The sequence below is a fragment of the Ascaphus truei genome, chromosome 2 (genome assembly GCF_040206685.1).
Source record: "Ascaphus truei isolate aAscTru1 chromosome 2, aAscTru1.hap1, whole genome shotgun sequence".
Taxonomy (NCBI): domain Eukaryota; kingdom Metazoa; phylum Chordata; class Amphibia; order Anura; family Ascaphidae; genus Ascaphus; species Ascaphus truei.
The window spans coordinates 147,089,218-147,106,514 of record NC_134484.1 but is presented as its reverse complement, the minus strand read 5'-3'; the positions used below and the strand labels follow the sequence as shown (position 1 = coordinate 147,106,514).

Sequence of the window (17,297 nt, the reverse complement as noted above, 5' to 3'; positions counted from 1 at the left end):
AGTTGTATTCCAACACACTCTCTCCCCAGCCCTAATCTTCACAATAAAAAAAAAAAAAAAAGAAAAAAATATATATATATACAGCCACTGTGCAGAAAAACCTCCCCTGACGTTGGAGCTCCCCAATGCTTGGCTACCTACGATTAAAAAATAAAGAAATGAAGGCGCATGCGCGAAGGCTAAGGGAATGGATGCGTGAGTGAAGAGCTCCTTCCCCCTCGCCAGACTAGAAGCATTTAAAGTGCACTAAAACTAGCGTGAACGCCACAAAACGGGATTAAATCACGATAGGAGCATACAGAGATGCAAGCCAAAACAAAATCGGGCAAAACCAAGGCAGTTCTCACTACCTACTTTAATAAAACTGATCCGGCCCGCACCCACAGAATGGGACCCTCACCACCGCATGTCACTTCTGATTCTGAGGATGATCCGCCTATGGAACAATCTGAACTCCGGTCCACGGAAGCTATGACACGCAGGATCATGAGAGAGTTCTGTGATGAACTAAAATCTCACTTACACTCTGAACTCTCTGATCTTCGCAGAGACATTGCCGGAATTGGCGCCAGAACCGACGAAGTAGAGACGCGGCTAGATTCAACGATCAAAGCGGTCCGCAAAACTGAAAAAGTGACCACAAACTTGCAGGCACAAATAAATGAACTTGCGCTTAAACAAGAAGATGCCGAAAACCGCGATCGGCGCAACAACATCAGGGTGAGAGGAGTCCCTGAGGAGATCGCTGATCCGGAGGAGTTCCTCACAAAATGGCTGACAAGCCTGTTCCCTGACAGGCCTGAAGCGGATCTCCATCTTGACAGATGTCACAGGGCCCTCAGGTCCAAGCCCCAGCCAAACGATCCCCCGAGAGACATCATCGCAAGGCTACACTTTTTTAGAATTAAAGAAGCAGTCTGCCAAATCGCACGCGCAAAGGGATCCGTGGAGTTTGAGGGGATCAAACTCCTGATTTTCCAGGACCTCTCACCGACTACCCTGCTTAAGCGCAAAGCCATTGGCCCGGTCACCAGACTCCTCCGAGACAAGGGGATCAGGTACCGGTGGGTATTCCCCTTCGGTCTCCAGGTCCTAAAGAATGGAGCCGCACACATACTACGCTCCCCTGAAGACCAAGACCGCTTTCTAGTGAAGCTGGGCCTCAAGGAACAAATTACGCACCTGCAAGTCGCAGAAACAGCCTCCCCGGAGCCGGGCTGGAACCGAGTGACTCGCCAACGCAGCAAGTCACGGGATATGGCCCTTAACTGAGGTCCGGCAACAACCAGTTGAGCCTTAAAGCGGCACGACCACTGGACTGCTCGTTTGTCCATCCACGTTGTCCATAAAGTTGGGACCTTCAAAAGTTTGGTTTGAGACGGCGGCCATCTTGCTACCCCCGCGGAAGCGCTCTGCACTCGGAGGCGGCCAGCAGCCATCTTGAAGGGTCCAGGCAGCACTGCAGAAGAGGGAGACACAGATGACGCGGGCGCCCCCCACTCCCTACAGGGGGCACACTAAAGAGTCCCGATATATGCGGTTGACGCATCTGGCGGCCGCTTCTCCCCCCATATCCACGCCCAACTCACCCCTCGGTGTGGACAGCTGATCCTGCGGCGTCATGGAGGCGTCATCACAAAGGACTTCCCGTTAGTCCTGGGGGGAATGTGCACACCCATGGGCATAGTGGCACAGAACACCCAATGTGATGGGGGGGTGGGTCAGTGTTTATCGGAGGGGGTTGGGTGGGGTGGGGGCGACGGGACACGGGGCATGACCGCCACTATATAGAAAGAGAGTCATGGTTCGCCCCCTCCCCCCCCCTGCCGCCTGTATTATATATATATTGTGCGATACCTGGGGAAGACAAGCAAGGGAGGGACTGTGAGCTAGAGGTGCTAACTAGTGATCTCCACATTATCAATGCCCTTCTTAGCATCGTAAGAGCACTGATCCCACAGCTGAGACCCCCCTAGTATAAATCCCTCCCTATGAGGAACTACTCCCCTGACAGGTAGCTGTCCCCTTAATGCAGACATCCACCATAGCGTCCGCCTGGCTGGTCTCTGGGTTACCTTATCCCCATATAAAAAATAAAATAAAAATAATGGGGGAAAAAAAAAAAAAAAAAAATTGTTGTTATGCAAAGTTCACGCTAGTTGTATTTTCATCCACAAAAGTCGAGGGGGAGTCTTCTCCCTTCCCTGGCTATCGTCATGAAGCCGACATGGCATGTCCTAGCTTATTATAGGACAAGCCACAAAGTCCTCTGGGAGGAGCATGCCCCAAACTCCAGGGGCAACTGCACAGGCTGTGCAGATAATTGCTGGCAATTTGCCCTCCCAAAGGCAAGAGATCCACAAGAGTCTTTGACCCTTATTGGTTCTCCACTGTTGTTTATGTTACTAATGTTTTTTGTCTCCTTTCCTCCCCCTCCCCTCCCCACCGGAATGCCGCGACATCTGTCCGAAATCAATGACCGCCTCTGCAACACACTCGCTCCAAAGACACTGGATGTACAGGTACCACACCCCACCACTCTGTATAACACACAGATCCCACTTACACTAGCCCTCCAATACATCTTACCATGGGGCTGACTATATTATCTCACAATGTAAAAGGCCTCAATAGCCCAAGCAAGAGAAAGGTAGCTTGTACTGACTATCAAAGAAAGCAGGCGGACATTATCCTAATCCAGGAAACACACTTTAGCTCTAAGAACACTCCAAAATACCTGGACAAACACTTCCGACAATTCTATACCTCCTCGTCTACTACAAAAAAACGAGGAGTAGCCATCATCTTTCACAATAAATGCCCTTTCCATCTAGAGAAAACACTCAAAGATAAGGAAGGCAGATACCTAATCCTAATAGGCACCCTAAATAATCAACCACTAACATTGGCAACACTGTATGCCCCCAATATCCAAGAGCCACAATTCTTCACGACCTTTTTCAACAAACTACATACAACTGCCAAGGGTCCCATAATTGTAGCAGGAGACTTTAACCTAGCTCTAAATCCCAAGCTCGATAGGTCACATCAAACTCAGCGTTACCCAAAGGCTATCCCAAAGGCCCTACGTAGGGGTCTAGCAAAAAACCAACTGCTAGACATATGGCGGGAACAACACCCCCACGACAGGGATTATACCTTCTTCTCCCACCCGCATTCAACTTATAGCAGAATCGATTACTTCTTTATCTCTAGCAGACTGGTCCCGCAGATCTCCCATACAGGGATCCATGATATTTCATGGTCAGATCATGCGCCTATAGAGCTACGGTGCACCCAGCTAATTCTGGACAGACCTAGAGCAAACTGGAAACTTAATGAAGCCCTATTAAAGAACCCTTTCACCGCTCAATTAGTGGCCAACGAAATAGAGCAATTTTTCCAACTGAACGATGGTTCAGTAGACTCCTATCTATCCCTATGGGAGGCTCATAAAGCCACGCTCAGGGGCACACTTATTAGTATAGCGTCTAGAAAAAAGAGAGAACGTGAATACAAGTTAAATTTACTACAACCTAAATTGAAAACCCTAGAAGACAAACATAAACAATCCAATAACCCCAACCTACTCAAACCAATAAGAGATGCCAAAATAGAAATAAATCTTCTATTAACATCCCAGGCTGATATGTCCCTGAATTGGTCAAAGAGGAAATTTTTCGATAAAGCAAATAAGCCAGATACTATGCTCGCCAACAAACTGAGAGACAGACCCCCTAATTATAGTATACAAGCCATTAAAAGATCCTCGGGCTCTATCTCTGGCAATCCATCTGTAATTGTTGAAGAATTTAAGTCATTCTATGAGAAACTATATAATGGGGATAAAATAGTACATAACCAAAATACCGAACGATCTCGTGAGTCATTTCTCTCGAGTTCAAAACTACCAAAGCTGACGGTTGAGGAGAGAGGGCGACTGAGTCTCGACTTTACCATAGAAGAGCTAGATCTAGTTATAGACAACCTTAAGACCTCAAAGGCCCCGGGTCCAGATGGCTTCTCGGGCCTCTATTATAAAAAATTCAGCAAAATTTTGGCCCCATACCTGCTCAAAATGTTCAACGCGGTTTTGGCAGGACAACCCTTCCCCGAAAACATGCTCCAAGCGTCAATCTCCGTAATTCATAAATCTGGCAAAGACCCATTAGATTGTAAAAGTTATAGACCTATCTCGCTTATCAACACGGACATTAAAATCTATGCTAAATTGATTGCCAATAGATTAAGTCAGATCCTACCTAGACTAATACACCCAGATCAAGTCGGATTCATTAAAGATAGACAAGCGGGAGATAATATCCGTCGAATCGTTGATCTGCTAGAAGTAGCCAAATCGCAAAAAGTAAAAATTATGGTGTTAAGTCTAGATGCAGAAAAGGCCTTTGATAGGATCGACTGGGCATACTTAAAAGCTACACTTGGAGCATTTGGTTTCGAGAATAAATTAATATCAGCTATTATGGCGCTGTACTCTGGTCCGACAGCCAAAGTGATGCACCAAGGCTACCCCTCGGACATATTTAAGATCAAGAGTGGCACGAGACAGGGTTGCCCCCTCTCGCCCTTACTCTTTGCCATGTGCATGGAACCGTTAGCGGCACATGTGAGAGAGAATCCGGATATTTCCGGTCTCAAATTAGATAATCAATCCCACAAAATAGCCCTCTATGCTGACGATGTGCTAATGGTCTTGTCTAAACCACTCACCTCCCTCCCTAACCTCTTCAGCCTATTAGATAAGTTCAACAAAATTTCAGGATTTAAAATAAACCAGTCAAAGTCAGAAGCCCTGAACGTTACCATTCCAAAACCAGAAGAAAAACTGATCTCTTTAAACTTCAACTTTCGCTGGCAACCTAAGGCAATTAAATACTTAGGGGTATTTATTACAAGTGAATATAAATCAATTTATAAAGCAAACTATCCCAAATTAATTAAAGCACTGAAGGAGGATATAAGAAGGTGGGCGAAATTCAATATCTCTTGGATAGGAAAAATATATAGCATAAAAATGAATGTTCTCCCACGCATCTTATACTTATTCCAAACCCTCCCAGTACCGTTAAATTTGAAGGAAATTAGAGATCTACAATCCGCCATTTTTACATTTATTTGGGGAGGCAAAAAACCTAGAATAAATAGTCAGATCCTAATGAAACACCCAACAGAAGGGGGCTTAGCAGTACCTTGCTTAATTTCATACTATCGAGCGGCCCAATTATGTCAACTCTCCCAATGGCAAACAAACCCTGATTTGAAGCGATGGGTCGCATTGGAAAGCAAAGCCTGTTCCCCATTGGAACTAAGCAACCTATTATGGACTCCAAAAATAGCAAGAAAATCCGCTATACTTCAGCCGCTATCCTCAATGACCAACTCATTAGCAATCTGGGATGTTACCAAATTTCGATGCGGACTTACGTCCAAAAAATCCCTGATGACAACCCTATGGGGTAACCCACACTTTGCTCCGGGTATGCCTAGCGCTAACTTTCAAATTTGGAAACAGCATAATATTATGAGATTACAAGATCTGGTGGTGGACAACAAACTCATATCATTTGCGCAAATTAGAGAAGAGAAAAATATCCCACAATCAGAATTCTATAGATACCTCCAGATCAGAGCCTTTTACAACAACTCAACCCCATATCCACCATTGACAACTTTCGAAAAGCTCTGTCTGAATGAGACTAATACGAAGGGACTCACATCGCAGATGTATAGAGAAGTGATCGGTTCTGGAATTAAAGTCACCCACAAACTAGGCTACATGCTAAAATGGGAAACAGACTTAGGGGAGACCCTAGATTTAGACGAGTGGACACAAATAGCAACAACAGCTGCTAAGAGCTCGATTTGCACAACATTAAAGGAGAACGCATATAAGGTCCTAATGAGGTGGTACCTCACCCCGCTTAGACTATCCAAATTTGTACACGGTAGTTCTCCGCTCTGTCCTAGACAGTGTGGAGAACCCGCTGATCTGTTACATATGCTGTGGTCCTGCCCCCGGCTGAGTCCACTATGGAAAAAAATCATCAATTGGCTTCAGAGGCTTTTAGGCCTCGACATCCCATTTGACCCCGGGCTCTTCCTTTTGGGAAGAGCACGACAGGGCTTCTCAAAGGCAACTCTTAAACTAATAGCTCATTTTGCTACAGCCGTGCGGTGCGAGATCGCAGCATTATGGAAACAAAGTGAAATTCCTGTTATCCCCAAAATTCGGAACAAAATTTGGTTCATATGCCAGATGGAAAAATTGACAAGTTTAGTCAATGACACTGGCGAAAATTTCCTAAAAGTCTGGACGCCTTGGCTGGCCCAGACAGACATCCCTGGGGTGGAGAGTTCCACCGTTTTGCTTTAATAGTAGCTAGATGCGTTCTCCGGTGATGGAGTAGCCCACCCAGCAGCAACAAATTAAACTAGACATCGGTCTCGGAGGCGATGAGCAGAGTCGCGGCATCCCGTCCTCCCTCCCCCTCCCACCCTCTTCCCCTCCCCCCCCCCCCCACCTAACTTTACTTTATGATTATTTATTATTTAAGATTATGTCAATACTTATAACTATGTTTTGATGACAATGTTTGCGCTCAGCTGTTATACATAAGAGATATGAATAATGCATGTCACAGTACTGGAAGTAAAATGTATATATGCTGTATTTTCACAAAAATAAAAAATACAAGTTAAAAAAAAAAAAAAAAAAAAAAAAAACCTCATGCTGGAAACAAATATAACCTGATACCAAATTATCCGTTATATCTCTCTGACAGGATACACAAAAAAATATGAAATAGCATTTGGTTTGCTGAGAGAAATTCAAAGTGGGACACCTTTGAAGAGAAAAATGGTCAAAAGTTATAAAATATATTACATATTCAGTTAAATTTACATTGGACAAATAATTTTGTATAGGACTCCACACTAATTCCCTTTATTGTACTCTTTGTGAAGTACTGAGCACACTTTCAGCACTATACAGATAAAGACACTCAGTATTATTCTATTTAATTAATAAACTAATTTCAGAGCCTACTGCTCATTCTGGGTGTTGTCCCAGAATATTAGGCAGCGGTCTGTCCGATTTTAAGGCAGAAAGTGGAAAAAAGGGAAAAAATGATCCATTCCACAGTTTCACGTTTGCCGAGACTGTGGGATAGGAACTCCAGACCAGAGATTAATGGTGCTGGTTTCCCTCACCTGCTCTCCTAATTACTAGAACAGGTATTTAGAGCAGAGAGGGTTGCTTTTCCAGTCTCTCACCTAGAGCCTGGAGGTATCGCTTCTCCCCTGCATCCTGTTCGGGCAGGACGCCCCCTTCACATACTACAGCATCTGAGGATTTAATGGAATGCTGTCCCCATCTCACAGTTAAGGACTCAATGTTATTCTACCTGTGTGTTATTTTAAATTTGGAACTTTCTTAGCCAGCCAATATTGCAGATAGGGATATGCATGTGAGTTAAACTCCTGAACGGAGTAGATGTTATTTTTATGAGTTTGTTTTGACTTAAAGTGACGTGTTTAGAAATGTGTAGTCACTAATGGAGAAATAAACCGCTGAAGGTTGAGGGTTGAGTGCCCCTTGTGTGTATACACTTGTTTGTCCCCCTTTTACATGCAACCAGGGTTCCCCTCTAGGCTTGCCCCCTGTCTCCCTCTTCTCCGCTGCGTGCGGGCAGGCACGAGTATTCAGTAGGAGCGGGTGGTGTGAAGGGGGGCTGCGGGAGTGTTGCGGGGGGTGTACAGGTGCTGGCGGCTTATGAGGCAAGCGACGGGCTCAGTATAGGCTCCGGCGACTCCCTTAGCAGGGTGGCGCCATTTTGTTAATTCTTGCACATGCGCAGAGTATTCGCGCATGTGCAGAAGATCCTCAAGTCCGGTGGCCATGTTGGGGTTGCGCCGGCACAAGAGAAACTTCGCGCATGCACGGGGAGGCTGGATGACACGGCGCAGCTTAGCCAATAGGGCGGCTGCAATTGGTAGATAGGAGAAATGCAGTTTTAGCACGAGGGGACTCGCGCTGGCAGTTGGGGGTAGAATAGTTAAGGCAGTTGAGGGGAGGACAGTCAAGGAGTTAGTTCTAAGTTAGTGAGTGAGTAGTGAATTAGGAGTAAGTTAGTAACTTAGGAGTGAATAAGTTAGTAGCTTAGTAAGTAAGTTAGTAACTTGGGAGTTAGTAAGTTAGTAATTTAGAAGTTAGTGCATTAGAAGTTAGTGAGTTCGGAGTTAGTAAGTTAGTGAGTTTATGAGTTAGGATTTAGTAAGAGAGAAGGTCAGGAAAAGGGACCGGCCATAGAATAGGGACATGGCCCTGTACAACAATCAGAGGTGCAGGACACAGCCAAGACGCAGCTGCATCTTGGCACTTGGTGAACTGGGACCCTATCAGCTCACATGAAGACTTTCCCCTGCGAGGATGGATGCACCGGAGTCATCAACTAATACTGTAATATTTTTAAACATATTTATTACACACACCCCAGGCTCCCAGCAGCAGAGGCTCAGACTCCTGTGAGCCACAGGTATTGCACCACACGCACAGTAGTCGCCTTATCTTCCAACGGGTGGGGGAACGTGCGCTACATATACAAAACAAAGCCTAAAAGACTGGGTAAGGAAGAGCCTTGGCAAGCGGCAGCGTTACATAAAGGAAGCAGTTTGCCGCAGCGTACAGCCAGCTAACGCTTTATAGGCGTTCTGCCAAATGTCCTTGAACGGATAAGAATTCCAAATGTTAATTACTAGATTTTAACATACACTGTTATATATGGAGCTGCTCAGAGTACATCTACAAGCAAAGAGTGTAAAAATGGAGTTTCTCCCACAGCCCAATGCGGACTAAATTTTTCCCTGTCATCCCAAAAATAAAAACAGGGCGTGGTAAAGGGGGAAGATGCATTCCTAACATATAATTTAAACAGTGTGTGTATTTACTGGTTAATCCAAGGAGGTATTTCTGGCACACATCTCACTTCCGCACGAAAAAACAACTGCCGGTGCTCACAGTATCTGGGATCGTCCTGTAGATTTGCACAAGAGAAAAAGATGATCCAGGCACATGGACTTAGCAAAACAAACACACAAACAGAAAACACAACGCAGAACACAGACACAAAACACACAATTTCATACTTCTCTCATACACAGCCAACCAACTTCAGAAAAATAACAAGAAAACACATTTCCCACCTATTCTAATTCCACGCTGATTTATTTTAATTCCATGCTGATTTCAAGAAGGAATCTTTTTTTTTTTTTTTGTATTTAGATACGTTTATCATGTTTTCCTGTGTTTTTATATTGTTGAAAAGCACTTACTAACAAGAATATTAGTTGTTATTATTTTTCTAGGTTTATATTAAGATTAATATGGCTTAAACACAAACACCCTCAGCACTCAGAGGGTTTAAAGGGAATGTTTAGCATTAGTTTCATACATTGCAGTGTTTCATCACAGAACGATTTAACCTTGTGGCATTGGCAGAGAGACATTGAATCTTGTTTGTGGTCACTACTTAATATTTTAAACATTTCCCTTCACTTTGTCATAACTTTTTTTCCCAATTGATTTACATTACATTTCTTTTTATTTAAGGTGTAGAAAAGTCTCTCTACCAGAATGACTCATTAGTTCTGTCAGGTCTACACCACTAAAATTCTTTTTACACTCTACATAGGCCAGAGAGGTAGCCTGAGGAAAATCGAATCCAAGATTACATGTTAGCAACAAGGCCATTCTTGGTTTTAAAATGGTTTCCTAAATTATACATTTTACCTTCCCAAAGTAATCTGTTAATGCTGAAAAAATGCTTCTTCCAAATCTTTTCCGTTTACTCCAGTCTCCTTTCTGCCTAAAAAGCCAACAATACTACAGATAGTAGGTGAATAAATGCCCCTATTTAATGATGTTAAGTGTTCTTCCCAGTGCTGTAGATTTTGGTTCCCTTTATTTGACGACCTCTTCACAGCATGTTGAGGCCAAATACTGTTGCAGTTGCATGCAAGAATGTGCAGTATCCCGAGAGGAGGTGAAGTAACGAGAGTTGACAAGTTATGAACCAGACATTGTAATTTACAATTTGTCATTTTATCCGAGGTCATTTTGTGATACAAGTTAGTCTACTGGAAATGACATGAGAGATAAGGAAGTAATTACTACCTACTGGACTACTTTGGGACGTCAGGAGCTCCCTGGAACCAGTGCACTGGCAGCTAAGTACCCCCCTTTTACCAGAGTGACAGAGTACGTGCACTACCCTCTATCTATGATAGATAAGGAAATACTCATCTTTATAGGTTGTTTCTATACACATACATTTGTGTGGCATTTTCGTGCTTCGTTCATAGGTTTAGTAACTAATACAGAAAACATTGATTCAGCGTTTCACTGTAATATTATCATCGTTTACTTGTAAAACGCCAACATATTCTGCGGCCCAGAACAATGGTGGTACAGTTCTGTGTAATACATCAAACCGTGGCACGAGTGTGGTATTCAAAAATAAATCCAATTTATTTAGCAAAGATCGACGTTTCGGTCCACTTGCGAACCCTTCATAAGTAAGGTTCGCAAGTGGCCCAAAATATCGATCTTTGCTATATAAATTGTGCTTCTTGTTGAAGACCACGTGAGTGCCACTGCTTTTGTATTTCTGGATTTCCAGTGGTTGCGGTATACATGCAGGATTACTGTGGCTGAGCACCGGTGGCAATTATACCAGGTACCATTAATGCACCACTTTTTGAACCATTACATAAACAGTTACATACAAATAAGCACAAACACAAGGCGAAAGAGATCCCTCAGTTTGGCACTTAGACTCCCAGATACCAGGTGAGTATATGCAGAATTTAACACTGAACTTTTAATGGGAAAAACAAATAAAAAAGGGTGAGGCAGCCTGTAAAGAGAGAGTGCTCTAAAAGTAATGCAATAAAATACATAAACTTAAAAATGGTGTGTTGCCAAATTGATCACTGAAAAATGTTCTGTAGTACAAGGAAGCATTTAATGTAAACACCTGCAAAGAGAACCCCCATGTCACGTGAGACCAGGACTTTTTACACCTTTTATATTTGTACCGGGATCATACATTAGGCAAAACAAGGTAGTAGAAACAAAATGTAGTTTATTTCGGTAAACCCACATACAACAAGAAGAATTACACAATAGGCAGACAAAAGTACCTACTGGGTGTCTGGGGGGAAAATCTAAGCTTTCCTAGGTGCAGGGCGCCCGCTTGGATGAGCTTACCCTGACCGGGATTTACACCCAGTTCTTCTGGTCCTCTTTTCGGCTTCAATTCCTAGCCGCGACCGCTACGTTCGATTTGTAGAACTTGGGCACAAAAGATGGGACTTTGTCTCTGCGAGGCAAACTTTCCTAGCTTCAAAACGAAGCCGGTTGCTTTGCTATTTGCAACAGAGCAACTTTGAAAATCCTGCCCTAGCTTAATCGACACAAGTCACTAAATGGTCTGGTTCTCTGCCTCAGCCCTCTTCTTACATACACTCCGCTAAGCTATACTTAGGAGGGAGGTTGGAAGAGTGACCAATTAGAGTGTGGGGACCCTGTCCCACTAGCCAATAGAAACAGGCTCGTCTCTTGGCTGAAGTCAGAGGAAAAACACACAAAAGAGTAACCAGATGGTCACCCAAGCCACCTAATAATTGCACTCATGATGTGAAAGTAGTGAACAAGGTATACTACAAGTAGTAGTTTAATAATCTACTACCAAAAAATGGGAACAGACCACCAAAGGTACCGCAACACCATTGAACACAAGACGCAAAATAATAAACTTTAATAAACTGTAAAACACGACGAAAATACGTGACAAAATATATACAGTGTAGTTAAAACACTCCACGGACGAGACAGAGCAGCTAGTGAAGTCAGAGGAGGAGGCGTGAATTGACCAATGGGAAACGCGCCGACATTCTGCCGCTTCCCCCAGTCATCCCATTGCCACCTACTGGGCTGGTTCCCCTAAGTCTGGCAGACCAGAGGATGCTCCCCATAGGGGGTCTCTGTTCTCCGGACTCATTACTCAGCCCTGCCCCAGCCACTAAGCACCTCAAAACCTCTCAACATCCCATCTCCTCTTTGAACTACAGACTCTATGCAGACTTGCTGGCACCTTAAGCAGATGCCCTGGCTGACTGCATAGAGCCTTATAATAAATGTATAAAACACATAAAACATATTTTAATAGCCCCGAACTCCTGCAAATAAAATAATTGTATTCTTACACATATATCTCACCTAAAACTTACACACAGCAAGTTTCACGAGTCTGGGGCATTCTTGGATGGAGCAATGCAGAGGTTTGTATTTGGGGGCCCTTTCCTGTAGGGTGTTAGAGCTCTATCAAAAACTCACAGCCCTAATTAAACTCCCGGGAAACAACTGAGATATGATTGAGATAAAAAAAATGGAACAAGACAGGGCTGCCCATGGTCTCCTCTTCGTCTTGTCGATAGAGCCGCTGGTCTCAAAAATTCGAGAGTCTATAAATATTCAGGGTATTACAAATCGGCGGAATAAATTATAAAATCTCTTTGTTTGCAGATGATATTATAACACTAGCCAACCCCCAGACGTCCCTGCCCAATTTCCAATACCTAACGGAATTTGGCAAAATTTCAGGCTATAAAATTAATAATGATAAATCGGAGGCCCTGAATTTAACCCTTCCAGCCCTAGAAATTAAGCTGTTAAACTTGAATTTTTACTATAAATGGAGCTCCCATATTAAATACCTGGGAGTTAAAAATGCCTGATTTTATGACTATCACTGTAACTACCCCCCAATTTGACAAGATCAAAAAGGACCTGCAAACTTAGGACAAAGGCCAGATATCATGGATCGGGAGAATAGTGTAAGTTAACATGAACATACTTCCTAGACAGCTTTATTATTTCCAGTCTCTCCCGGTCCAGATACCAGTACCTGAACTAAAAAAAAAAAATTCTACAAAGCAGGATTTTTCAATTTATTTGGCGAGGCAAGAGACCGAGGACAGCTAGGTCGGTTATGTTGACTTCAAAAGCGAGAGGTGGCATCGGTGTCCCAAGTGTGCTAAAATACTACCAAGCAGCCCAGCTGAGACAGGTGGTGATTTGGAACGCTGACCCAAAACAATTTTGTTGGCTTGCCATTGAATCTCACTATAGGATGGCCTCCTCTCTGCCAATGTCTCTTTGGGTTCCAGGGGTACTGGAGCCTCTTGCCAGGATGTTCAAGTTGAGGTCGATGAGGTGCACTTGGAATAAAACAAAAATTAAATATAAGCTTACGTCCCCTCCCAGTCTAAACTAACTCCTCTCTTTAATAACCCAAATTTCCCCCCTGGTTGGGACTCAAAACAATTTAGTCAATTCCAAAATAAAAATATCAAAATAGCAGCAGATTTTGTTGAAATAAAAGGAAGATTCTTTCCTTTCAAGAACTCCGAAGTAAATATGAGGCTCCAGACCTTCAAATTCAAATTAGGCATTTTCTCCATAAAATTTCCCATCTTGTTTTTAATAATCTCTCAAATTTTGAGTCGTACTGTAGGAGAGGTATCTACCAAAAGGGTTTGATTACAAGGATACACCTGGGAGTAAATAGTTAGTAAGTACCGCAGACCACAATTATATGCTCAAATTGACTGAATATCTGGATTAGGTTTGAATGATCCCCTATAACCTACAGACTCCTGAATAAACTCTTTTTTGGACGAATAATAAATAAATTAAGACAAATTTGTATTGGAGCCGGAAGTCAGGCCTATGTGAGATATTTCTCCAAAGCTAGAAGCGGATGGGGATGACAGGGGATCCATCCCCATATTCCCCACCTTCTTTCCCTGTTATTCATACCTATTTTGTTTTTTGTTTTCTTTGGTCGGTTTACTATGAATACAACAAAATACCACCCTGATGTGGTGCAAGTGGGCCCATGGTCTACCCAAACTACTCGGTTATGCAAACAAAGGTATACTTTAACTGACTGTTTGCTGTCCTATGGATAATATCAATTGCCCGTTCTTATTCTGTAACTTGTATATCCATGTCTGATTATTGTTGTATCCTGTTGACAGATCACTCTTGTATTCTGTTATTTCTCTTTTGTGAAAACCCAATAAAAATATTTGAAAAAAAATAAATAAAAGTTCAGTGTTAAGTTTTTCATATACTCACCTGCTATTTGGCAGTCTAGGTGCCAAACTGAGGATCTCCTTCTCTTGTGTGTCTATCCCACCTTGAGCACCTCACACCATTCACTAAAACCTTACTTAGCTGAGCAAGGGTCGCTCTGTGGCAATATACAAATAAGGACAAACATGCACAGATACAAAGAGGTAATGAGGACCCTGCTTGTGAGAGCTTACAGTCTAGGGGCAATGGTTGGACAAATAAAGGCCTAACACAATACAATGTGGATCACTGCTTGCTTTACCATCCTAACCATTTCACAATCATGGACCAAAGTAATTGTTTCATCACTGAGTTGGAGAGCTACCTCACACTAGGTGTGTGTGTTAACTGCAGACGTGAGCTGTATGGCTCATTCAAGTCACAGGAAGTGTGTAGTGGAGCACTTCCTACAGATCTCCAAAATAATCACCAACATGATTCAGTCTTGTAAGAAATGGTTTCTAGAACCAACACAAAACATTGCCATCAGTATATTTAATGTTAATATAATGGTGGTCTAGAGACCACAGTTCAGAATACATTTGTGTAGTGATCCTGATGGCTGACTCACATGGAATCTGTTGTCAAGGTGTAAGATTAATTAACTTGCATTGGACAAGGGAATTATGCAAATGTGTGTGTGTGGGGGGGGGGGGGGAGGAAGGGGGTAGAGAGAAGAAAAATACTTTACCATAAAAGACACGTTCAGTTGTCCTCCAGCACTGCCATGTGTCTAATAGCAGAGAACCACATAGTGCTTACAGGCATATTTTATTTTAGTCCATAGAAAGTTTTTTTTCATGTGCTGTAAAGTTGGTAGATTTCTGTTCTATTAATTTGAATGAAACTTTGACCTTCTCATTCGAAGCTTCACAGCCTATTAAATGGGGGGATATGAATGAGACCGATCGCTGCCACTGTGGTCAATTGAAACTTTTCACCCATGTAGAAATAGTTGTATTTCGATTCACCAGCTCAAACTTTTTTTTTTAATGAATACCAATAAGGAGTTACAGATAACATGCTATAAGCACCCACTGCAGTATAAAGAGTATCTGTAGATTTAACAAATCTAAAAAAATCACAATTTATTTGATTGCGATTATTTTTATTACGAGTGCATTGCCACTTGTGTGTGTTGTTTAGTACTATAAGCATTTTCTAAATGCAGAGGTTATTGATTGGCCTCTTGTTGTGTACTATAAATAACAAGACCACAACACAATACTTGTATATAGGCTATTTTATTAATCATAAAAAACAAACAAAAAAGGAAAGCATTACATATTTAAATAATACTTTAATATTTAAACAACTTTTCAGGTTTTAATTTTGCTGCAATATACACAGGGATGGAAGTAGAAACTGTTGAGTGAATACAAATGTGTTGTGCTGAAATAAAACAGCATCTGAACAGACCTATAAAAAGTTTAATTACACCACAGGCTCGTTTTGGTGAGATTAAGGCCCCTATTTAATTTTCTAGTCCTGTTCTTCTCCAGCACAGGGAAGGGGCTTCACAGAACTATATGTTGAATAGGGGCCTATGTCTCCTATTAAAAACTGGACAATACTTTTACACCCGGTCATAATCTATCCCCCTGCAATAGTAGTAAAGGAGCACAGAAAATACACAAAGCCCATGAGGATGCCCAAGAAAAAAAAAAAAAGGGGGGATAAGTTTGTAAGAAAGAAACATTTAGAAGCAACTTTATGTACTTCTATTTATACCCCTTGATTTTCAGGTAAGGTTTTGAGAGGCAGGGGGTTATAGCGTCTGCGAGGATACGAAGTGTTGGCCGGGTCAGCATCACATGGGTGCTCTATCAGAGGAGGTGAAGGAATAAACTGGGCAGAACTGGACCATCTCAATCCAGCCTTTGGGGTATCCAGTGGGGGAACAGAATACCTGAAATATGGGAAAGAGAAACACAAAAAAAAAACCAGGGCAAAAACAGGGGGGGGGGGGGAGAAGAGGGAAAAGCGTAGTGAATAAGAGGGAACAAAACAGGACATGCAGAGAAATAAACAGGAAAAACAAATAAAATTAAAAAACGCTTCAGGGATCTACGTCTCAAGGTAATATGGGGTCAGAACCTAGGCATTCTATGCAGCGCCTATGTATTAAACTTTTTTGCTCCAATTATGCCCAATCTGTCCCAGCTTGCAACTTGGAGTGTCAGTGGGAGGAGTTACAATGAGACGCATCACATTCTGCGTCTGTGTGCCATTTATTTTTCTCGTCCATTTATCCCTCAACAATCTGCCATATATAAAGTGGCAGAAATCAACATTCGGATGATAAAAAAAAAAAAAAAAGACTTCTTTACATAAGCAACAATACATCAAAGCACACTTCACTGCATCGATACATAGAGCCCAATGTAACTTCAAGCCACAGCAAAAATAGAACGTGGAGATTAAGGCTGCTGCCCAACAAGCCGTTTAATTAAAGGCATCCTCTAAGAGGTCTACAAAACAAACTCTCCCTGAAGGCAGTGGCTACAATTCATGTAATTTCAGGAAGAATCGAGCATTAGAAAGCAATGTAAATACATAATATGCATTTACAAACAGAACATTAAGCCTCCGTTTTCATGATTAATACCCAAATATGTACCCTTCCTACGATGTTAGATTTGTTATGTGCATTTTACCATAATTTTAAAGCACCTGTAGGATAGTCGGGCAATTGAATAATGATTTATTTTTTTTAGGACTATTAAACTTACTATTTAAAAACTGTAACTTGTAATACACATGAGATATTTTCACAAGTGCAGCCCTACTAACACACAATGAAGTTGCAATAAAAAGTCAAAGCACACCGCAAAATAACACCGAACAAATTTAGGGCCAAACCTAGCAGGAAATCAAATGTTATTCATAGGACAATGGAACAGTTGTAGCATTCTATTCACTGTAAGCTATGGGCCCCTTAAAGAAGCAGAATGGAATCTGTATTCCTGATCATTTATCACAGTGCTTTATGCAGTTAGGTCAGAGAGCATCTCGCTGATGTTCCCCATGCAGTCTGTAAAAACAGTGTGTTCAAATGTTAGGCTCTAACATTTTTAGT

At 42.3% G+C, this 17,297-nt stretch overlaps 1 protein-coding gene across 1 annotated transcript in view; it reads right to left on the bottom strand.

Moving 5' to 3' along the window:
• Window positions 1-17,297, bottom strand: part of CEP192 (centrosomal protein 192) — a 140,818-nt gene that overhangs the window by 99,130 nt on the left and 24,391 nt on the right. The window contains exon 9 of the mRNA XM_075588525.1: window positions 15,950-16,127. Coding sequence (XP_075444640.1) covers window positions 15,950-16,127 — 178 coding nt within the window. The remainder of the gene's footprint in view (window positions 1-15,949; window positions 16,128-17,297) is intronic.